The sequence below is a fragment of the Crotalus tigris genome, unplaced genomic scaffold, assembly GCF_016545835.1.
Source record: "Crotalus tigris isolate CLP2741 ecotype Arizona unplaced genomic scaffold, ASM1654583v1 scf7180000020806.364445, whole genome shotgun sequence".
In the NCBI taxonomy this organism is placed as follows: Eukaryota; Metazoa; Chordata; class Lepidosauria; order Squamata; family Viperidae; genus Crotalus; species Crotalus tigris.
In genome coordinates this window covers 93145-117542 of record NW_024098193.1, presented here as the reverse complement: position 1 = coordinate 117542, position 24398 = coordinate 93145, and the positions used below count along the sequence as shown (strand labels likewise).

The following is a 24398-nucleotide window of genomic DNA, read 5'->3' as shown; positions in this document are numbered from 1 at the left end:
AGGAGAGGCTGGGCAGTACGGTGACTAACAAATTGTAGAAATAACATTAGTCTCCAAGCAAACTGTAAGCAGTTTATTTGAATTTCTCAAAGTGCCATAACTTACAGTTCATTACGGCATTCTTTTATGCATAGCACATTACAATGCATAGCACATTATAATTCCCCAAGAGGGCACTGTCTGGCTTCCTTGTTTTATAGGCTGTCCTGCCAGCTGTGATTTAGCTTGTCTTACCCTATTTTCGTGAATTTGGTTGGCTTGATTACTGTGAATGAGGGTCAGAGTCCTCATAAGAAGATGTTTCCCTAGGATGGAAAACTGTCTTCCAAATGGGCAAATTTACCCACAGGAGTAGATTCTGAAATGAAACTGGCCTGGGCAGAAATGTGGGTAAGATAGCTAGAAGGAGGGAAAGAAGAAGGAGAAGGAGAAGGAGGAGGATGGAAGGAGGAGGAAGGGAGGAAGGAGGAGGGAGGGAGAGGAGGAAGAAGAAGAGGAGGAGGAAGAAGAGGAGGGAGGAGGAGAAAGAAGAAGAGGAGGAGGAGAAGAGGAAGAAGGAGGAGGAGGTGGAGGGAGATGGAGGAAGAAGAGGAGGAGGAGAAGGAGGAAGAAGAAGAAGAAGGAAGAGGAGGATAAAGGAGGAGGAGGAGGAGGAAGAAGAAAAAGTCCTCAACTTTCAACCATTTGTTTAGCGACCATTCAAACTTATAATGACACTGGGAAAAGATACTTATGATAGGTCCTCATCTGATCGTTGCAGCATCCTCACAGTCAAAATCTGGGTGCTTGGCAACCGGCATCTATCTACCCCAATTGCAGTATCCCAAGGTCACGTGATCACCATCTGAGACTTTCCCAGCCAGCTTCTGACAAGCAAAGTCAACGGGGAAGCCATGTTTGCTTAACAATCGTATGATTCACGTAACAACTACAGTGTTTCACTTAACAATCGTAGCCTCCCCCCCAAAAAAAGTTGTAAAATCGGGCAGGACTCCCTTAGCCTTGTTTAATAACTAAAATTCTGGTCCCAACTGTGGTCATAAGCCGAGGACTCTCTGTATCACTCACCCTCTTTCCATTGGGACCGCTCTGTTTCCATTGCTTGAAAGTCATGGGGGAACCTTGGTATAGCTGTTCTCTCATTTTGAGTTCCTCGGGTTTTTTTTTTTTTTTTAAAGCACTGATTAGTTATTTACATCTCTGTCCTATTTCCTACGCTCTCGGGATCAAGGTGCACATTTTTTGGGTGGTTGTTGGGTTGCTACATGTATCCTTTGTGCATCAAAGTGGGGAAAACACTCCCAAAGTAATGAGCGGAAATGAATTGATTTCACAGATTCACAGATAAACCTTAAAATTAACTGTAATTAATCTGAGATAGTATAGGTTGTCCTGCTTGAGCAGGAGGCTGGACTAGAAGACCTCCAAGGTCCCTTCCAGCTCTATTCTATTCTATTCTATTCTATTCTGTTCTGTTCTGTTCTGTTCTGTTCTGTTCTATTCTATTCTGTTCTATTCTGTTCTATTCTATATTCCATTCCATTCCATTCTATTCTATTATAATTTTTCTCCGGTCATGTATCTAATAATTTTCCTCCTTTAGTTATACTGAAAATCTAGAAGTCTTTACTGGATTTACCTGAGAATTTGGGAATATTTAATATCTGGGCTGACAGGGCACTAGATAAATACAATAATTAAATTAAAGACTGTGCTATGCTCAGATATTTTCCATGATGTATCCAAAATTCCTTGTCCCATTAGATTTTATTTCTTTAAAGAATTTGTCTAATTAAAATGAGAAAGGTACCTTGCCTTATTTGAACTCAGTACCTGAATCTTCACATTCATCCAGTGAAGACTTCAAAATTTTGGTTTCTCTGAGTGGTGTCAAGCATCCACGTTTGCAGAGAGGATCGCTATCCCAGCCTTACTGAGAAACTGAGATCTATTGCAATTTTTCATTTCCCCACTTACTACAAATTGCAGGCCATTTGAAAATATCATTTCTAAAGTCTGTCAATTTGGATGAAAAATGTTTATTTTTCTGCAAGAAATATTGAAAAGGGACATTTCGCTCCACAGGGGGCTCTATATATTTTTAAAATGACTAACATAAATGACATTTTATGGCAAAACAAAACAAAACAAAATAAAAATAACAGCCTTCAGATTATTTTATTTATGACTTGATTGGTCCAGCCTTCTCATTCATCTCTGCTAGGTCCTATTAAGAAATTAAATTTAGATTGTAATGAATAACAATAGAGTTTAAGCTCCTTGCAGTGCATATTTTAATCATTATCATATATATGTATAATTGCCTTCAATTTTGCAATGCATCATGTAGAGCCAGGACATTGTATAAAATAATTGCAACAATGAAGTGTAGTCAACTTTGTTTCAGACTGCAGTCATTTTCTTTTCTGCTACTATCTTGAGAACACGCTCAGATTTGGCCTTAAGAACCTTTTCTCCTTTCTTGTTCAGGGGTGGCAACTTACTACAAACATATCTTATTGCTTTCTTTCTATAATTGCATTTTGTATAATTGCATTAGTTTTATCATTTTGATAGAGTCAAATGACTAAATCAATAAAGATTCTACCAGATGAAACTAGAACTACGTTTTCTTGAGATCAGAATAACAGAATAACTGAATAACAGAGTTGGAGGGGATCTTGAGGTCTTCTAGTCCAACCCCCTGCTCAAACAGGAAACAAATGTCCAATCTCTTCTTAAAACATTCAGGGATGGAGCACCCACAACTTCTGAAGGCAAGCTGCCCCACTGATTAATTGTTCTGACTGTCAGGAAATTCCTCCTTAGTTCCAGGTTGCTTCTTTCCTTGATGAGTTTCCATCCGTTGTTTCTTGTCCTCTGCCCTTCAGGCACTTTGGAAAAGAGCTTGACAACCCCCCCCCCTTCTTTGTGGCAGATCGGTTCTATCAAAAGAATCTTGCAAGCCCGGCTGTGCGACCTTCCCCTCCTTTTCATCCCAGAATGAAGCCATCCTGAGCTTCTTCCTAACATCACCCCCTCTCACAAGGCTTAAGGAATGCTTCTGCCTCTTTGTTTTCCCAACAGCTTCTGTGTATTTCCCTCAAGGCCACCTCCTCCGCTCTCTATACCTGCAGCCTGCAACCCAAGCAGGAGCTGAGCTTGAAGGCGCCTAAAACTTTGCTCTGGGCACTGAAGTGCCTCCAGCAATCCCAACTCCTTGTCCTTATCTCTGCATTCATACAAATGCAGGTTGCATCTATTTTCTGTTTTGCTATAAATTTTAAGCAGATCGGCAGGCTGACGGCATGGAACCCTCTCCGGCGGTACTGCATGGATAATTATTAGAGCCGAAACAAATGAAATCAAATGCTTTGTTGCAGCGAATGGCCAGATGTAGGTATAATTCAGAAGCAATATTACCTGGGGGAAAGGGAAGTGGATAAAGGAAGTGACAAAAAAAGGCTAAAAAAAGTAAAAGTAGCAGGTAAGAATTGCAGTCCCATACCGTATTTTAAGTATGTAATGCAGCAAGAATTCCAGAAAATGCTTAACTGTTAAGCACAAAGCTATATACAGTAACTGTTTGGCAGTCTAACAGACTACTAAAATACTACTATATTACAACACTCTGGTAAATGAAATGTGTTGATAAAATGCAGAAGTATAGAGTGAAATAAAACTCTACCTGGAATAATTTTGAGTGTAATTGACAATACTTACTTAGCACCTACTCAGTTGTTAATAATAATAATAATAATAATAATAATAATAATAATAATAATAATAATAATAATAATAAGACAAGCACCTGCAACATAACACCCCAGACTTAACAATTGTCGATAAGAAAGACAAAAAAGTCTGGATAGTGGATGTGGCAGTGCCTGGAGACAGCAGAATAGAAGAGAAAGAACTGGAGAAGATAACAAAATACAAAGACCTACAAATAGAAATAGAAAGACTGTGGCAAAAGCAAGCAAGGGTAGTACCAATAGTCATAGGCGCCTTGGAACTGCTTCCATCCTGCGACGATATCTGTAATACCATCAAACATCCACATCTGCCTATCCCAGGTCTTGGGTAAGGACTCGATAGGTAGACAAAATGCCAAATCCAATCTAAACATCTGACTGTGAGATGATTAATAATAATAATAATAATTACTATTATTATTATTTAGGATTAAAAGAGGAACGGAGAGAGAAAAAAGAAGGGAGCAGAACAATCTAATACAAATGATACACACACTATTGTCATCCTGAATAGAATAGAATAGAATAGAATAGAATAGACCTTGGAAGTCATCTAGTCCAGCCCCCCCACTCAAGCAGGAGAACCTATACCATCTCAGACAAGTGACTATCCAGTCTCTTCTTGAAAACCTCCAGTGATGGAGCACCCACAACTTCTGGAGACAAGCTGTTCCACTGGTTAATTGTCCTCACTGTTAGGAAGTTTCTCCTTAATTCCAGGTTGATTCTCTCTTTGACCAGTTTCCACCCATTGCTTCTTGTCCTGCCCTTTGGTGCTTTGGTGAATAATGTGACCCCCTCTTCTTTGTGGGAGCCCCTCAAACACTGAGTGCCTTTTCCTTTTTGCATCCTTGCCTTCTTCTTTTGTCCTCTCTGATCCTTTCTATTAATCTAGATTATGTGTTCTCTTGCAAAAAAAAAAAAGCACTCAGAACTCTATTTTTATGCCTTAGCAATCCCTGAGGGGACTTCCCTTAGACTGGTACACCTCCTTGCCAAAACAAGCCATAAATAACAACTGGGTTACATTTGAGGGATGTTGTTAGGGATGTGACAGCTTGGCCTCCAAGTAATTAAGTTACAGAGCCCTTGGCAAAGGGTGGTTTCCACGCATGGCATCTCCTTCCAAAGACAAATAATGTGTCACAAGCATACAGATAGCCCTCATCTTACAGAAGTTCATTTAGTGACCGTTCATTGTTACAACAGCACTGGAAAAAAAGACTTATGATCATTTGCCACAGTTACAACCTTTGCAAGTTACAACCCCTAAGGTCACGTGATCAAAATCCAGGTGCTTGGCAACTGACTGAAGAATTCTGGGAATTGAAGTTCCACAAGTCATAAAGCTGCCACGGTTGGAGACCCCTGCCTTAAGGGATGGAACAGAGATCTGGATCTGTTGCTGAAATACCTTCCCAACATGTCCTGTAAAATAGGCATTGCTGAGCATAGCCAGGAGCTCCATGGCAAATGCAGCTAGAGTAATTCTAATACATCGACATGAAAGAACAGTGCTGTCACACTGCCTCAGATATCCATCGACTGGTGAGATGATGTATCTCCCTTTTGGGAAAAGAGCAAGAAAGAGAGATAAAAAAAAAATACCCTAAGCAAGCACCATTAAGAGTTTATGCAGAACCCCTCTCTCTGTCTAGCCTTGTCATCCCTGAAAGACAAAACTATCAGAGAACTAGATAAAAGTTTCCTCTGTCCAACTCTAGGGAGTGGTGCTCATCTCTGTTTCTTAGCTGAGGGAGCCAGCGTTGTCTGAAGACACTTTCAGGGTCATGTGGTCAGTGTGACTGTACACCGCTGTGCACAAAATGCTGCTACCTTCCTGTTGTGATTCCTCGCCAGCCAGTGGACCCAGCAGCTGAGTCTGAGGAATCAGAGGAGGAGGAGGAGCCTGGAGGGATATCAGAGTCAGAGGAAGGCTCTGAGGAGCTCCAAGACTTACAGTCTGACGAGGAGCCTGGCCCCTCTACTCGTGCTCAGGCTGAGACACAGCTGTGCTGGGAGTCTGAGTTGGACAGTGATGACTCACAGCTGGGAGCTATCCAGGATGCACGTAAACGCCAACAAGAAAAGAGAGTAGGCCACAGGAATGCAATGGGGCGGCCCCAAAGGCAAAGGCAATCGTTCGTGTTGAGGAATCGAGTTTCTGTGAACTGTGTTTTGTTTGCCTTGGACGTTGACTCAGGTCCGTGAATAATAAAAGGAGGTTCGTTTTTTCTTGCGGTTCCAGCCTGCTTGTTGGAAGAGGGGTTTCTCCTTGTGAGCTTAACAAGGACTCACGTAGGCTGGGACAGAACCCTTCCCACCAGAATAGTACCTATTTATCTACTTGCATATGCCTGCTTTTGAACTGCTACATGCGCAGGAGCTGGGGCAAGTAACGGGCGCTCACCCATTGCGCCGCACCCGAGTCTCAAACCTGAATTGTCAGCTTTCCAGTGACAAGCTCAGTGTCTTTCACCGCTGAGCCATCACACCCCTTTATTGGAGCACTTTCAAATGTTTTCCCAGTCTCTCATAAAAAGCAAGGGCCCCGTTGGAGATGCCAGATGGCTTCTAGACAAGCTTCTTGCTCCTCACAGTGGTGAGGAAGGCATGGATTGGGAGAATTCTGCAAGACCACCTTGTCCAAACACTGCTGAAACACCCATGATGAGGTCACTCCAACCTCTGTTTTAAACATCTAATGCAACTGAAGATCACTAATATCCAACTAAGTACATATCCAAAAGTCAACTGGACTTTCTTGGTGTTTTCTTTGAAAATATTTTGCTTCTCATCTGAGAAGCTTCTTCAGCAGAACTGAAGAAGCTTCTTGGATGAGAAGTGAAATGTTTTTGAGGATAGAATAATAGAATACTAATAAAAGAATAATAGAGTTAGAAGGGACTTTGGAGGTCTTCTAGTCCAGGGGTCCCCAACCCCCGGTCCATGGATCAGTATCGGGTCGCACCATGCCAGCAACCGACCTGCACAAACAAGGAAAGCCCCATACACAGGATGCAGGCAACCCCCAAACCAAGTACCCTCCAGTCCACAGAAAAACCTTTCTCCATGGAACTGGTCCCTGGTGCCCAAAAGGTGGGGGACCTCTGTTCTAGTCCAACCCTCTGCTCAAGCAGGAGACCAAGAAGAAGCCAAGAAAGTCCAGTTGCCTTTTTTGGTGGGGGGAAACAACTTTGGGACAACCATGACCTGGATGATTGAAAATCCCCATAGACATTTAACCAAATACATGATTGATTTAGGTCCTATCCCAAGGTCATCCATCAACCAAACAGATATTCTTTCTAAATGTGCCCAGTTTTTTTAATAGACCTGTGCTCCTACATCTGAGAAACCTCTTTTATTTGATATTTTCCAGTCACTTCTCTTTGTGCTCTTCTCCCTAGAATTTTTCTTCCTAGTTTTGGCCTGATAAATGTTGATTAGGCTACAGCAGACTGGTAAAGTTATTCAGATTTTTCATGTGGAACCATGCTCCAAGAATGGGTCACCCCGAGACCCCACCATTACTTATGGCAAAATAAATTAGTTCCTTTGGTGGTTCACATTTTCACGCTTAAATGGTGGCCCACACCAAAATAAATTTAAAGGAACATTCAAAATATGATGCCACTGAACTTTATTGTGCAGCCAACCAGGAAACACCCCCCCCCACATTTTATTGTCACCAAACTGAAGGCTAACCCTATGTGTTCCACTTGAAGTCCTTTATTTCATTCTAATTAGCACACCGTAATTATTTGCTTTTTCCCCCCCTATACTTACTTTGACAAAAACGCTATGAAGTACAAAATTACAAAATGTTTGTAATTAACCTGGCACTGTGGCAGCCAGCATTAATTGCATCCTCCTAATTTTCATTTGTTTGATGGTTTTCTTTCAAGAAAAAAAACCCCTCATAGTTCTGGGTTTTCATCTCCTTTTTCTACCCTCTCACTGATTGGGACAAACCTAAGATAGATTGTTTAAGGCTCTCCATCTTTTGTATTTATCATCTATCTGAGAACTGGATGTGCTGGATTACAAAGAGACATTTTGTACACTTTCCAAAGAAATAACAACACATCTTTTTCACATAAAATGTACAGTATAAGAACATACCAGAACCAGTTTGGTATAGTTGTGAAGGCATCACTCTAGAAATAGTGTTCTAGTCCTGCATTAGGCATGAAAGCCAGCTGGGTGACTTTGAGCCAATCGCCAGGAGACTGTGAGTTCTAGTCCCGCCTTAGTCATGAAAGCTGGCTGGATGACTTTGAGCCAGTCATTCTCTCTCCACCCTAGGTGGAAAGCAATGGCAAACCACCTTCGCAAACCTTGCCAATAAAACTGCAAGGACTAATCCAAGTAATTGCCAAGAGTAAAAAACCAACTCAAAGGCATGCATACACAAATTCATAACAGTACAATAGTGAGACTACAGCAGACTTTTGTTTAAATACCCACTGCGGGAAATGCAATTGAGAGATCAGCACAGCCTTTAAGCTCTGCCTTCAGCTCCCAGTAGACTTTGGTTTAGAAAAGAGAAAGTTGGCTGAGATACGGCTTGGATTTGATCCAGCCTGGCTGCTTTTCTGTTGACTGCCACCTTGAGAATATTTGGGCAATGACAGTTTGCATATCTGCTTCTGAAGTCTGTTGGAGGGCTGGTAGCCGTTATGATCTGGGTTCTTAAATCATTCTTATTAAATCTTCGGGCCATATTTCTGACATAACCAGAATCTTTGAACTAATTTTGCACGGAAGTAATCGCAATGGATGCAATGGTGATGTCAAGCTTATTGAACCAATTCCCCCCCCCTCCTTTCTTTCCATTGTTACAAAGCAACAAGTAGCTCAATAATTAATTCTAGGTAATCTAGAAATGCTTATCTTTCCAAAGCAGGCGAGCAAACAAACAGCCTTCTATCAACCACTTGACAGAATATTTTAACGTTTGATTAAAAGAGCCAGATTCCCTTCCCTTCTCCTCCTTTGCAGTTCTTCCTCTTTACAGCCTTGAAGAATGGTTTGAAACCCATTCACTTTTATACACGTTTAAGCTGACAGCCCAAGGGACCAGCAAACAACCCAACAACAAATAGCAGTAACAAAACACTAAAGAACCAGCTGGATGTTTATAGCTTTTTATGAGAGACGTTTCCCCCCCCCCCAAAAAAAAAGTTAGGTTCATGTTTGATGTTGCTTGAGAGCACAGAGGGAAGCCCCACACTCGGTGGCCTAATTAGCAGGATGTGCATAGCTTGACATGGAGAGAGAGAGCAGTGGAGATGTTATGTGAACTCTCCAACATGATAGGATTAGCCAGCAAAAACCTTGGGTTTGTTTGTGGCTAAAATAGCTCTCCTAGTCAACAAATGCCCTTTGTGTTATATGAACCTACATACCAAAGATCAATTAATTCTCACATCTGAGATTGAGGTGAAATCCCCAAGAGCCCTGTAAAAATGGGCATCTCTAGGAACTCATCTCTCTTTTCCTAGCCCTTATCATCTCAGTGCTATTGCATCATTGTAGCTTCCCTGGGAGGAAAGTAATGGCCTCCCAGAATTCTAGAAGGGACTCTGAGAAAGGTCATTCAGGATGTGAACAGGACCCAACATCATCCAACACAATCCAGAGGCTAAGAAACACCTTGATAGTCCAAGGTCCATCTATCTAACCTTGAGTTGCTTATTACTGGAACAGTGGAAGTTTTTAAGAAGAGACTGGACAGCCATTTGTCTGAAATGGTATAGGATTTCCTGCGTGAGCAGGGGGTTGGACTAAATGAACTCCAAGGTCCCTTCCAACTCTGTTATTCTATTCTATTCTATTCTATTCTATTCTATTCTATTCTATTCTACTCTATTCTATTCTATTCTATTCAATTCTACTCTACTCTACTCTACTCTACTCTACTCTACTCTACTCTACTCTACTCTACTCTACTCTACTCTACTCTATTCTAAATGAACTCTACTCTAAATGAACTCCAAGGTCCCTTCCAACTCTGTTATTCTATTCTATTCTATTCTATTCTATTCTATTCTATTCTATTCTATTCTATTCTATTCTATTCTATTCTATTCTACTCTACTCTACTCTACTCGATGTTTAAAGTCAATGAGTCATTTTAGTACACAGTCTGTTTTCAGTAGTTTTCAGCCTTTCCCAAAGGCATTGCGTGGTTCAAGGAAGGATGACACCATCTGCCATTTTTAGCACAAGCAATCCATTTATACGTGTGAGTTCCAACTTACATACCAATTTGAGTTAAAGGCCCAGTTAGGAAAGGAACTCATTTACTAAAGAGCTAAAGGAAGGATTCACCGAACAATGAAGTCAGGTGCATGGAAACTATTATTAGTTTGAACAAATGCTATCCCATAATTTCTCATTTAGCTTTTTGGGAACTCCTCTTTCAGGGCTGAGGAAGAATATGTGCAATCAGCTCCACTTAACAAAGTATTGTTCTCTCACCTTGGAGAGACAAAGTGCAAAATGCACCCTATGCGTCTCTTCCGTCTCATGTGTGATGGTTACCATGTCTTTGGATTTCTGAGTTCAAATCCTTTCTAGAAATCCTGCATTTTTGCTCTCTCTCGGTGTGCATGGCACTCTGCGTCCCTTTGAACAAGGGGCACTAAATAGTCTATGGGGATTTTTCAGAAGCTGGAAAGTTCCATTCTCAACTTCCCCTCCTAACCTAGTTAGATTATCACATTTGAAAATGACCAATTAAGAGCCCTCATAATTCACTAGTTTGTCTTTCAGAGGACTGAAGTGCTCTCCTTGGCTGACACAGGAACCCTGGAGGAAGACGGAAGCCCGATTTCAGCTCAGGACCTTGAGCATTCGAATAAATAAATCCCTTGCATTTATTTCCTCCCTCGACATGGAAACAACCACCCTCAGGTCTTACCATCCTAATTAACAACATGTCTTTCTAGCCATACTGTAACACATCCAGTTCAAACTGAAGAAGGGAACTCAAGAAGCCTCTCGGATGAGAAACACAACATTTTAAAGAAAAAAACAACAACCCAAAAAAATTCAGTTGCCTTTTGGAAAAAAACATCCTCGTCAGATCTAGCACCACTTTTAAACCTCTAAACCAGGGCTAGGCAACCTTGCTGGCTCAGGAATTCTGGGAGTTGAAGTCCACGAGTCCTAAAAGAGCCAAGGTTGCCTACCCCTGCTCTAAATGAAGCAGAAGCAGGTGTGAGGTGGCAGCTGACACACCTTTGGGACAAGCATGATACGATGATTGAGACCCTCCTTAGATATTTATCCAGTCCAAAGTCACAATCCAAACCAACAAAAATAATCCCACAATCTGCTTAACCAACTGATTCTTATTTATTTATTTATTTATGAGACTTATATACCGCTTTTAAGTGCAAGCACTCTCTAAGCGGTGTACACCAGTAAGCAATGTATATATATATTTACATTGCCCCCAACAATCTGGGTCCTCATTTTACCTACCCCGGAAGGATGGAAGGCTGAGTCAACCTTGAGCCGGTGAGATTTGAACTGCTGACCTGCTGAACACAGTCAGCTAAAGTGGCCTGCAGTACTGCACTCTAACTGCTGCGCCACCTCAGCTCTTAGCTCTTAATCCCACAATCTGCTTAACCAACTGATTCTTCCTGTGTAGATGGGAGAATTCACATTTTAATGCTCCCCATATCAAAAGTATTTCCATACAAACTGAACACAGGACCATCCAAATAGGTCTTCCCCAACCCCAGTATTCTCAAGACATGTCAGTCTATAATTACCAGGCAGATATGGGAGTTATAGTCTAACACAATGTTTCTCAATCTCTTGAAGCTACGTGGACTTCAACTCCTAGAATTATTGGGAGAAGTTTGGGAAGTTGAGGAATTCTGGAAGTTTGAAGATCACACATCACTGAGTTGCTGAAGTTGAGAAGCACTGGCCTGACATATTTAGAGAGCGCTAGGTGGAGAAAGATGGATATAGGAGGAGACTAATTTAGAGATTTCTATCCCTACCATAACAATTTGGTGAACATTACATCGCAAGGGATGCTTTTAAATAGGAGAATGAAACTACTTCATAAAAGAAGGCAACATGCAATTCTGGTAGGCATCTAAGAGCACCCTTAAATCTTCAGCGTTGGCTGGCTTACTCACCCGAGCAATCAGTTCTCCAACCATGCCAGTCCACGTTCCGTTAGTCTCAGGAACTCCGTACACGCCATCTCCCACCAGGTGGATCTTGTAGTTGAAGTGCAAAATATCTGCAAGCTCCTTGAGCATGTCCACGCAGAAGCCTTCGTAGCGGTCATTCCCTTCCAGCTCTTGATGGTTGCCCTTGAGCATTAAATAAGGGTTTTCCTGCATCGAAACTGGGCAGCTGTCATTCTCATCTTAGCCACGGAGTTGCAACAGCACTAGATTCAGCACAAATCGGAAAGCAGGGGCGGGTGATACGAGGGACTCACTGGGAATTTCTGGGAAGGGGAACAAATCTCTGGAATAGATACATCAGGCTTTCAAGTTATCTGGGGGATGCAGTATAAGAGCTGGCTAGATCCAAACGAGCAGATGTTTTCCCCAGGTTTGGAAGACAGACAACCATCTTATTCTATGCAAGTGACAGTTTTGTCAGAAAAGAGGGATTCTTGTGGGCAATAAATGCCCCCTGGTATATGTGGGACAATATGGAAGGGCGCAATAGGAACTAGGGGTAAGAGGCACCGCTACAGCAAGCAGGGGGTACAGTTACTAGCAGCATTCAATATGGAGAGAAGGATGTTTGACTACTGCTCTATAGTAGCCTAGCACTAAGGATGGGAAAGGATCTCTCCAGTCCAGCAAAGTGCCCTGATTGTTCGGCCAGTGTGACAGTGGTCTGGGGTGGCAATAGAGTAATACTTGAGGACCAGTTACTTCTATCCCTTGAGTTGTAGCATGACTGTTACTATGGGACACCTTGGCACTTGCGCCTGGTTGAAGAACGTCATAGGGAGTTTCCCCAGGCATAATTCTGACAGACAATAAATTAGCTGATGGAGTTGCTTGTAAGCTGCCCAGAGTCGCTGTGAGCGAGTAGGCAGCGGCCATATAAATTTCACAAACAAACAATCAAATGGAAGAACTGAGTCTGCTAATCTGGGAAAGATGTCAGTCAGAATACGAACTGCTGCTGGACTTAATTTTCCATGGATGGAAATCCATGAGGATGTTTTGAAGAACTTAGAAGCAGTGGACAACTGAAAAGACTGAGAAGCCCTTGGCCACAAGGGGCTGGGAGCAAAGCAAGGTGTTTTTTGATGTTACGAAAACATTTCCCTAGATTATCGGAGGTCACTCAGATTGTATAATCCTTACTACAACAAGACGTCCTAGACAAAGGGAAGATGACTTCTCCATCTTTATCACTAAACTGGATCTAATCCAAACCCCATTGGAGAAGAATGGAAAAGTGGGATGCATATGGATCCCATTTCAAGCTTCACCCTTGCTGGCACTGAATGTACCAAAAATAGATTTGTGCAACAACAGCGCCATGAAAAATTAAATAACTTCTGCAAATTTGCAGTGGGATTGTATGTTCCTTCGAGAATTTCGTAAATAGACCTATGCATGAAATGATAGCACTTTGAACACTTTTCCTCAAGCTGGTGTCCTTCAGATATATTGGGATTACAATTTTCAGCATTCCCAGCTAATATTCTGGTTCTTGTAATCCTAATAAGTCTACGAGACACCAAGTTGGAAAAAAGCTGGTGTAGAGCAGGAGTCCCCAACCCCCAGTCCGGGCTGCAGCATGCCAGCAACTGGTCCACATAAACAAACAAAGTCCCAACTGCGAGATGCAGGCAGCACACAATACCACTCACTCTCCGGTCCTCGGAAAAACCTCTCTCCACGGAACCGGTCCCTGGTTGGGGACCTCTGGTATAGAGGACAATAAGAGGCCATGTCTCCATTACTTGAGAAGAAAAGGGGTCATTCTGACCCTCCATGCTTACCAGGATGGTGGTGACCAGAAGTGTGGTGTTGAAGAGGCTCTCTGACACATTGGTAGAGAAGATCTGATTATCCATCGAAAGGCCTTTCGTAACGTGCCAGTGACCGATCTGCAAAGAGGAAGGAAAGAGGGGCGAATTACCAGAATAGGCCTGCTTCTGCCATATGGCCAGTCTGGCAGGACAACAGCGCCAGTTCTGCAACATGGAGCGGTCAATGCTTCATTAGCTTTACAATATATCCCACCAGCATTATGTTGCAGAACTCAGCTAGGACCTGGCCTTGGCAGGGTTTGTCATAACCACAATTTAAAAAAAAACAAACCCAAACTTGTGGGGATTGTTCCAAGTGCTCCACCATAGAGAAACTCTTATACACAGGATAACAGGAAGCATCGTGGAAGCAGGGAACTTAATAGAATACCAGAGTTGGAAGGCACCATGGAGGTCTTCTAGTCCAACCCCCTGCTCAAGCAGAAAGCTCTATACCAGTGTTTCTCAACCTTGACAATTTTAAGGCATGTGGACTTCAACTCCCAGAATTCCACAGCCAGCAATGCTGGCTGTGGAATTCTGGGAGTTGAAGTCCACATGCCTTAAAATTGTCAAGGTTGAGAAACACTGCTCTATACCATTAAGACAAATGGTCGTCCAATCTCCTTTTGAAAACCTCCACTGATGGAGCACACACAACATCTAGAGCAGGGGTCCCCAACCCCTGGGTTGTGGACCAGTACCAGGCTGTAGCATGCTAACAACCGGTCCGCACAAACAAGCAAAGCCCCATCCGTGGGACGCAGGCAGCACACAAAACCATGGACCCTCCTGTCCATGGAAAAACCTTTCTCCACAGAACCGGTTCCTGGTGCCCAAAAGGTTGGGGATCTCAGGTCTAGAGGTAAACCATTCCACTGATTAATTGTTCTCACTGTCAGGAAATTTCTCCTTAGTTCTAGGTTGCTTTTTGTCTTGATTAGTTTCCATTCGTTGCTTCTTGTCCTGCTTTCAGGCACTTTGGAGAATAGGTTGACCCCCTCTTCTTTGTGGCAGCCCGAGATATTGGAACACGGCTATCATGTCACCCCTCGTCCTTCTCTTCATTAAACTAGACATACCCAATTCCAGCAACCGTATGTTTTAGCCTCTAATCATCATTGTTGCTCTTCTCTGCACTCTTTCTAGAGTCTCAAGATCTTTTTTTCAGCACAAGCATTGAGATCAGGGTAGCATTGCTCCTGCAACATTGCTGTTGCTCCTGCCCTCTGGAACATCTTGTCCCCCCCCATGTGAGGTTGGCCCCAACCCTCCTATCCTTTTGTAAGGGTCTAAAGACTTGGCTCTGCCAGTTGGCTTGGCGCCCCAGTGTGGGAACAGCGCAATGGAGGTGGTTGAGTAACAACAGATCCCACCTCCCCCCACTCCGCCCCAGCCCTCCCCATGTCTCCTTAGGTTTTAATGTTCAATTTTTTATTTATTTTTTATTGTATATGCATAGACATATTTTTATGAGTGTAAGCTGCCCAGAGTTACCCTATGGCAAGATGGGCCAATAAATTTTATACATAAAATAAATAAATGAACGTACCTTAGCAAAACTAGATTTTCAGTTCCTCAACTGCCAAGGTGTACTCTAGTAAGATGCTTTGATATAAAGGCACATTTCCCATGGTTCTGTTTTGGTTACTAATGACCGTAGCCTCCTTTCCTCTATAATTGCTTCCAAAAGATTAATTAACCCTTTGTTAATGATATCATTCAAGCTAATCAACCCCAACAATCCGATAGCCACTCTAAGCCATTCCATCTAGGCTTCTATTTTACTCTTCTACAAACTAATTTACACTCTCCGGTGGCAATGGAACGGAGCCATAAATCCTTTCTGACACACTGTTTGTATGTTTGTTGTTGTTTTTAAGCAAACGAGAGTGAGGAGTCCTGAGTTTCAAATGCTACCAATTTTGGAGACTTGGTTTTAAGACTGACCCTTATTGCTTTGTGGGTGATCCAGATGGACCTGTTAAGATGCAACAGACAGGGGACAATAGATCATTTTGCAAGCAGAAGAGTTTTGCAAAGACATTCTTTGAAGAACCCCAGAATTGCTAATAACATTTGCTGCAGCTTCTACCCTGAAGAATGAAAGGACGGTATTTTATTTTAATTTTTTTTTTGCCTTACAGCTGTCAGCCCACCACAGCAAAATAGAGATACCCAATTTTTCCATTCATTCAATACTGCACATCCTTATTATCTCTCCAAGCGCTAAGGATCTTATGGGGGAAACTTGGCCCACAGTTTGTTCTCGATTTCTCCCCTTCTCTTTAAGCACCTCAGTTTATCAAGTTGTGTATCTTTCATCTGAGATAAAAGACAGATAGAGAAGCATGCCAGGATCACAATTACTTAAAGACCTATAGGGTGACAGTGAAGAAGTACCGGGCTTGACTACCACACGGGATCTGCTTCATTTGGCTGGTGCAAACATCTCAACCAAACCAAACTCTTTAACAACTTGAAATCCCACTTCAGCTAATGCAATAATCAGTTTAAATAGATTTTGAACTCGATTAAGTATACAGGTAATCAGGATATTAAGACTGTGGTCTGGTGCAATTAGATTAGTGTTACCTACGTAGGAACCAAGTTTTCGGATAACCAAAGAGATTTCTCTCCAGCTGCGCTCTGAACTACATTTTCATTTCTTGAAAAAAATGAGAAAGGTGATACAGAATTGAAATCACAGCTTGTTCAATTAAGGTTTCTTGAAGGGTTAGTTACTGTCTCTCAATCTGGCCTGTCTTGCCAGGATCGTCAGAGGATAAAAACACTCAATGAAACATAGGAAAACTTACCGAAATCCCAGCATCGAGAATGTCTCTCTTTGCAGAATAACCTACTCAGTTTTTCCTGGGTTAGCAATCAGACCTGCTTGGTCTCAGCCCAACACTGTACCAAGTACAGGTAGTCCTTGACCAACAATGAGCCCAAAATTTAGGTTGCTAAGTTCTGGGAGTTGACGTCTACAGGTCTTCAAGTTGCCAAGGTTGGACACGCCTGACCTACACAATATTACTCAGATGTCCCACAATGCCTTCTTGGTAATTTTTACAAGTTCTGCCTGGCGGATCAACGTTAAAGTCGAAAGTCTACCATTGTCTCTTCCTAGATTACACTCTTAACTACAATGTAATATTCTTCACTGTGGCAGTACTGCCCCTCGGTAACAGAGCATTTATTTCTGGCCCCTGCCCCTCTTTCCCCAGCCATTTAGAAACAGATTAACTTTAATTCTGACAGCCCTCTAAGTCCATAATTTGTATTTTCCCTGCTGGCATGCCCAAATTAATTGACTACTGCTGCTGCCTCCTCCGACAACTGAGCCGTATGACCCCTTGCTTCTACAATGGACGGCTAAATACATCTGTGCCTCAAGGTTATCCCATAATGTCCTGTGCTGACTCTGGCTTGAAGCTGACTCTCTCAATGGCAGCGTAATATTGCTAATACATCTCCCTCCCCAGACGCTTCTGTCTGTCGCTGAAGGTGAAGACATCCAAGAACGTTCAAGCATAGAACTTTTTTTTTTTCTCTCTCTCTCCCTCTCTCTTTCCTTATCTCTTGCTCCCTCTCTCTCTCTCTCTCTCTCTCTCTCCTTCCCTCTCTTTCTCTTTCTCCCTCTTCCTCCCTCCCTCTCTCCTTCTCCATCCTTTCTCTCCCTTTCCCTTTCTTTCTTTTTCCCTCCATCTCTGTCCCCTTCCCTCCCTCCCATTTCTCCCTCCCCTCCCTCCATCTCTCTGTCTCTCATTTTTCCTTTCCTCCCTCTCTTTTTCTCTCCCTCCCCCTCTTTTCCTCTCCGTCTTTCCCTCTTTCCCTCTCTCTCCTTTCTCCCTCCCTACCCCTCTCCCCCTCTCTCTTTCCCTCTCTCTCTCTGTCTCTCTCTCTCTCCCTTCCTCATGGTGAAGAATTATGCTCACCGCTCACATCACTCTTTCCGCCTCCCCCCCAGGGAAGAATGATCTAAATCAAGTAAAAATGGGAGAGGCAAAAATCGTAGGTCCAGAGAAGGAAGAGTACCATCTGGTCCAGCTGGAACCACAGCACAGGGTAAAACTGTTAACTTCCTGCTGGATAAATCTGCCAGGAATGCATGTTTTGATCCAAAGGGAAATAATAACTGTGAGGTTAACAAGGATGTGCAGGAAAGAATTGGATGTTCCTTTCCCCAGTTCTATGGAGCTACGTCAGGGGTGTCCAACCTTTTAAGACTTGCGGACTTCAACGGCCATGAATGTATGACGGTTGCAACGTCCCAAGGTCACGTGATCCCCTTTTGCAACCTTCTGACCAGCAAATCTGGGGAAGCCAGATTCCCTTAACAACCGTGTGACTCATTTAACAACTGCAGCGGTTCACTTAACAATGGTGGCAAGAAAGGTTGTAAAATGGGGTGAGACTTACTTAACAACGGCCTTGCTTAGCAACTGAAAGTCCGGGCTCAGCTGTGGTTGTACGTCCGAGGACGACCTGTACAGAAGAGAAGGCAGTTGTGAGGCCAGCCAAATCAGTTGGCCAACCATGTTCCCCGCCTGGTTGACGGCCTTCATCCAGCTGGCTACTTTGGGCACGGAGATGCCAACCTAGGAACTCCCAATGTGGAGAGGCCTTTCCCAACTTTCCGAAAAGAGACTCATCCAGACTTATTTCTCCACAGCGAGGGCTTTTCATCCTGTTCCAGTCATCTCAAGGTAGCTGTCAGCTGCAGAACCTTCTGACCAGGAAACCAGGCCTCTTCAGATATCTGTTTACTCAGATGAGATTCAAAGCTTGAATCTCATCTGAGTAAACAGATATCTGAAGAGGCCTCTCCTCTGAAGTCTCGCTCACCTTCTTCTCCTACCCCAAAGAGCTGCAAAACCTCAAAAGACCACATGTATTTCCAATAATTAGGAAACTGCCAATGGGGCCTGCAACCCCAAGGACAATTGATCCCACGGGAACGTGACCCGGCTGCATTCTCTGGGCTCTCCAGAGATCAAAACATGACTTTCCATTTCTTAAGGCGGTAAGCAGCCCTGAACTGGCGGCCTTGAATGGGGGCAACGCAGTCATCTGGCTCTGCGACCTGAAATAAAAATAAGCTCACTTTGTGCTCCTGGCTATATTTGTCAAGGCGGCTCCTCCTTCTTCCAAGGGGGAAAAATAATGATCATTTGTTTCTGAAGCTCCTTGTCATGGCTTATGGGACACAAAGAGAAGAAAAGGAGCTGCACCACAATTGATGGGATAATTAGACCAGGAACCCCTTGGCAATCTAAAGGGTTTCTCATCTCACCCCCCCCCCCCAAATATTAATACGGTAGGGATAACAAGCTGCAAAAATTCCGGTTGGGAAATTGTGTAGGGGCCTTGGAAGTTGATTGCCTTGAGAAGGAGCGACGGTGGAAATTCGGAGTTTCAGAATCATGTAAGAGTCATCTCATTTGAGCCTGCTTGAAAGAGGCAGGCAATAGACTCAAGAATTCCTGCTGCACCTTCTGGTTACTAGCAACAGCAGCTGCTCTTTCTTATAAAATGTATGAGTACAAGGTTGCATTTCAGATTATTTGGTTCATTCGGCTGATGAAATGTTTCTTCAGGTTGGAAAGGGTTCCCCCGGCATGGAGGAACATAGTTATCTGCCTTCTCCTAACTCAGATCTTTGAGCCATCTGGTCGGTCCTTCCTTCCTTCCTTCCTTCTTTCCTTCCTTCTTTCCTTCCTTCCTTCCTTCCTTCCTTCCTTCCTTCCTTCCTTCCTTCCTTCCTTCCTTCCTTCCTCTTTCTTTCTTTCTTTCTTTCTTTCTTTCTTTCTTTCTTTCTTTCTTTCTTTCTTTCTTTCTTTCTCTTTCTCCCTCCCCCTTCCATCCATCCTTCCTTCCTTCCTTCCTTCCTTCCTTCCTTCCTTCCTTCCTTCCTTCCTTCCTTCTTTCTCTTTCTTTCTTTCTTTCTTTCTTTCTTTCTTTCTTTCTTTCTTTCTTTCTTTCTTTCTCCCTCCCCCTTCCTTCCTTCTCTCTTCTCTTCTTCTCTCTCTCTCTCTCTCTCTCTCTCTCTCTCTCTCTCTCTCTCTCTCTCTCTCTCTTTCTTTCTTTCCAATTTATTGGTGGCCTATCTTACCACAGGGCAATAATATTGTTAGCAATGGCAATGTGCTTTTCCTGCTTTGGGTGTGCATGAATCTTAGCCACCGTAATTTCTAAGCTATGACTCCTGGTTTAGCATATTGCACTAACAATATCCAACTGTAATTTATTTTCTAAATCAGGGTTAACTGCCATTGTCGCCGTTTTGGGTTCCCAACAGTATTTTTAGCCCTACTGGAAGGTGCCTGGAGTTTGGGGGTGCAAAGCAGATGCTCTGATGCTCAGATAATATTAGGACCCTCTGAGCTAAAATGGGAGCCAAACCACACAACTTGAACTCAGTTCTGATTCTACCAGACAATGAATTTCCACCCCAAAATTAAAAAAAAGATTTGAAAGGCTCATTCTTTTCCAGGAAGCAGTCAAGGCAATGAGTTGGCATTTTTCTGCAAGCTGAAATCGCTACTGGGGGGTGGGGGGTGGAGAATTCCTTCTCAAATACCCTTAGCCAGCTTCGACTAAACACAACACCATGTTGAGGTCTGCTATGTAAATATATTAAATATTCAATCACTAAATGCTGCTGGCCATCAGCAGAAAAGAGAAAGCCTTAAGCACAGCTGATTTGCTGGCTGCTAGGAATCGCCAGCAACTTCAAAATTCACTGAATTTCCTAGCAGAGCTGAGAAACAGGGAACCCAGGTAAAAGAGAGAGAGAGAAGGAAATAAAAAACAAGAATAGTAAAAAAAAAAAAAAAACCCAAACCCAAACTACCCATCTAGGGAAGAAGAGCTTCTCCACCCCAAGAATCTAATGTTATATGAAGGTTTCTTCCCAAACTAGCTCCTGTCTGACTGAAGACGTGGATGGCATATTTAAACATTCCTGCAAGTGTAAGCATTGTGGGAATTTCCCCATCTAGATAGAGAGCTAATTGGTGAGAAGGCTAGCCTGGGACTCAATATGATTGCTCTTTCCAACCCACCGTTACTGCCTACAAGTTTTACAATAGGTTTTGTGGGTCTGCAAAGTAGCTGCTGTTTGGAACCTTTTTAAAGGTCCGTGATGCCTTTTCTGGAGACAGAACTTTCTAGCACAAGCAACTTTCCTGGGGCCAGAACATTCCCTAATGTCACCTTTTTCACATCCCTATTTGCACATCCCTCCAAAATAACCACACTTGATATAAAACACAAGAAAATGGGGGGAAAAAACCCCAAACAACGTATACTGAATTTCAACTACAAAGACAGTCCTCGGATTACAGCCAAAATTTCTGTTGCTAAGCAAGGCAGCTGCTAAGTGAGTTGTGCCCCCTGTTACGACCCTTTTTGTCACCGTCGTTCAGTGAATTATGCGGTGGTTAATTGAATCTGGATTCCTCTATTGACTTTGCTGGCCAGAAGCCAGCTGGGAAGGTTGCAAATAGGGATCACGTGACCCCAGGACAGGGCAACCGTCACAAATACACGCCAGTTGCCCAAAACCTGAATTTTGATCACATAACCATGAGGATGCTGCAACGGTTGCAAGTCAGAGGACAGGTCTGAAGTCACTTTCCCCCCCCCCCAGCTTAATCATTAATCATTCATTCATCTTTAATCATGCCATTAAAAACATTTTGAGTCCTGAAGGCTAGGGTGAATCCTCCAAGAATCCTCAAAGCTGCCTTTTTCTATGCAGTTCCTCGCCGATGAGTCGTCACTAAAGGTCCTAGATCTTTTGGCTGCCTCTTGCAGTTCAGATCCTGGAATCTGCAAATGATCCAGCTTAAAAGAGAGCAAGCCGGCACGAAGCTGCTTCGGCGTGGGAGCCCTGTAAGTTGAAATCGGAGCCTAAAACTGCTTCTGTTCCAAGCACCAAAGTATTTGCCTCCTTTATTATTTATCAGCCAACTGCATTATTTAAGCCAACCATATCACATTACTACATGGCCCACAGCTTGTGTTTATTCAGCGCTTTGAGTATGTAAAGCATGATAATGTTGTCATTAATAATTCGAGAGGTTCATAAGACTGCAGCTTGGATCAAAATTGGCTGTTGGTGTTTTGCGGTCCAATCTGCCACTGTGGGACAGGAGCCCAACCAACGGGAAGCCAGCTTGGAGACATGGCCTGCGCAGAGTTTTTTTTTTATCTTGATCACACTGAAAACTGACCAAGACAAGAAGTAACGGATGGAACATTATCAAGGAGAGAAGCAACCTAGAACTAAAGAGAAATTGCTTGAGAGTTAGAACAATGAGCCAGTGGAACAGCTTGCCTCTGGAAGTTGTGGGTATTCCATCACTGGAGGTTTTTAAGAAGAGACTGGACGGCCACTTGTCCTGAACGGAATAGGGCAAGAGTCCCCAACCCCTGGTCCATGGACCAGTACCAGGCCACGGCATGCCAGCAACCAGTCCGCACAAACAAGCAAAGCCCCATCTGTGGGATGCAGGCAGCACACAAAACCACACACTCTCCAGTCCGTGGAAAAAACTCTCTCCACATAACCAGTCCCTGGTGCCCAAAAGGTTGAGGACCTCTGGAATAGGGTCTCCTGCTTCAGCAGGGGTTGGACTAGATGACCTCCAAGGTCCCTCCTGACTCTGTGATTCTGTATTCTGACCCTTTGCGTTGTTCAGCTTTGCCTCAGAAGGACGGAAGCCGATCAGACCACAGGTGAGCTCTTCCTCCATATTCAGCAGAGTTGAAAGAGACTGTTAAATTCAGCTCAGTCTGGCCCTGGGTCAGCGGAGCGAGCAGCTCCCCAAGCAACAGAACTAAATCTTTATTTGATTTAAGCTGGAATTGCTCACTGAAGTCGCCCAGAGACTTTTGAAAGGAAGTCATTTTAAGGCTGCAAAGATGCCACAATCACTTCCAACGGAAATTGCTCTAAAGTGGCCTATACAGAAGGTGCCCGATTCTTCTGCTTCTTCTCCCATTTCTAGCTCGCTGTCACATCTGAAGCTGTCCTTCAAGGTGCTGGGCTAAAGCTGATTACTTATTCTGCACCCTTTGTGCCTCCCGTCCCCTGTAGTGGATGCTAGGTGAGCTTATACATTATTTGCAAAGACAATATCTGCATCTGGCCCTCTTTCCACCAGAATAAAAATCAGCCCCCAAAAAGTTACCTTGAATATCTCATTTTAGCAACAAAAGGACCAAATGCGGTTCCCCCCCCCAAATAAATTAGATGTAGGAAGGAGGTTCCAAATTTATAATCAGCATAATCCAAAAGCCAACAAGACAAAGGACATTTTTAGAGGAACCATGTCAACAAGAACATCTGTCTGAGACAATATAGGCTCTCCTGCTTGAGCAGGGGGCTGGACTAGAAGACCTCTAAGGTCCCTTCCAGCTCTATTCTATTCTATTCTATTCTATTCTATTCTATTCTATTCTATTCTATTCTATTCTATTCTATTCCCATCGTCATCCCCTATTCTATTCTATTCTATTCTATTCTATTCTATTCTATTCTATTCTATTCTATTCTATTCTATTCTATTCTATTCTATTCCATTCCATTCCATTCCATTCCATTCCATTCCATTCCATTTTAAGAACAAAGGTCACAACATAAAGAAACCGATGGTGCTGAACCAGAGTACAAATGGCAGTTAAAGAAAATACCTTTATTTACCTGTCTGAAGCCATTCCTGGTATACTGCAGGATTTTCAGAGCATAGTTTGACCGTTGACCTTTGCTGTTGAATTCTATGTGGCCAGTGAGACCTTCCAATTCTACCTGTCCAAGAGAGGGTGAGTTGCAGCGCCACATGGAGACTCTTCCCTTTGAGTCTGAAGGACAAAGCCCTACTCTTCTTATGTCAAGCCAGAAGGGAAAACATAGTCTTGCATGTAACATCTTGGATCTTGGACTCCAAGGTCCCTTCCAGCCCTACGAGCCTATGATTCTACGATTGTCCCAAAGGTGCTTTTTTCAGGAGGCAAGTGGACTTTCTTGTGTTTCTTTTGAAGACGTTTTGCTTCTCATCCAAGAAGCTTCTTCAGCTCTAACTAGATGGTGGGGAGTGGAAGGATTTATATTGCTTGCAGACCGCTGGTCATTTGCCTTCTTTTAGAGAGTCATTGAAACCCAACATGAAAGGACACAGGCAGTGGTGGGATTCAGATATGTAAACAACTGGTTCTCTGTGTGTATGCCGCTTCTGGAAATCCATTCTGGGCCTGGGCAACAAAAAAAATTAGCTACCGGTTCTGCCAAACTGGTGCCAACTGGTTGAATCCCACCACTGGGCACAGGGCAGAAAACATCCTGCAGCCAAGAAGACTCCACACACATTTGCACTTTTCAGGTGACCCTGAGGACACAGGTAAACCTCCAAAATGGTTTCAATGACTCTCTAAGGCAGTGGTTCTCAACCTTTCTAATGCCGCGGCCCCATAATACAGTTCCCCATGTTGTGGTGACCCCCCAACCACTTATACATCACCGGTGCCAGGGGCGTGGCCAAAGAAAAGGGGGAAAAATGGCGGACAGCCTTGTTTGGCGACCCCCGTGAAAT

The 24398-nt window shown here is 43.3% G+C and overlaps 1 protein-coding gene across 1 annotated transcript in view; it reads right to left on the bottom strand.

Annotated features, from left to right (window-relative positions):
* The window catches only part of LOC120319541 (glutamate receptor ionotropic, kainate 4), a gene marked incomplete at its 5' end in the record, with an annotated part of 81272 nt that overhangs the window by 33442 nt on the left and 23432 nt on the right, over nt 1–24398 (bottom strand). Inside the window, 3 exons of the mRNA XM_039368486.1 lie at nt 11924–12127; nt 13768–13875; nt 23513–23617. Coding sequence (XP_039224420.1) covers nt 11924–12127; nt 13768–13875; nt 23513–23617 — 417 coding nt within the window. The remainder of the gene's footprint in view (nt 1–11923; nt 12128–13767; nt 13876–23512; nt 23618–24398) is intronic.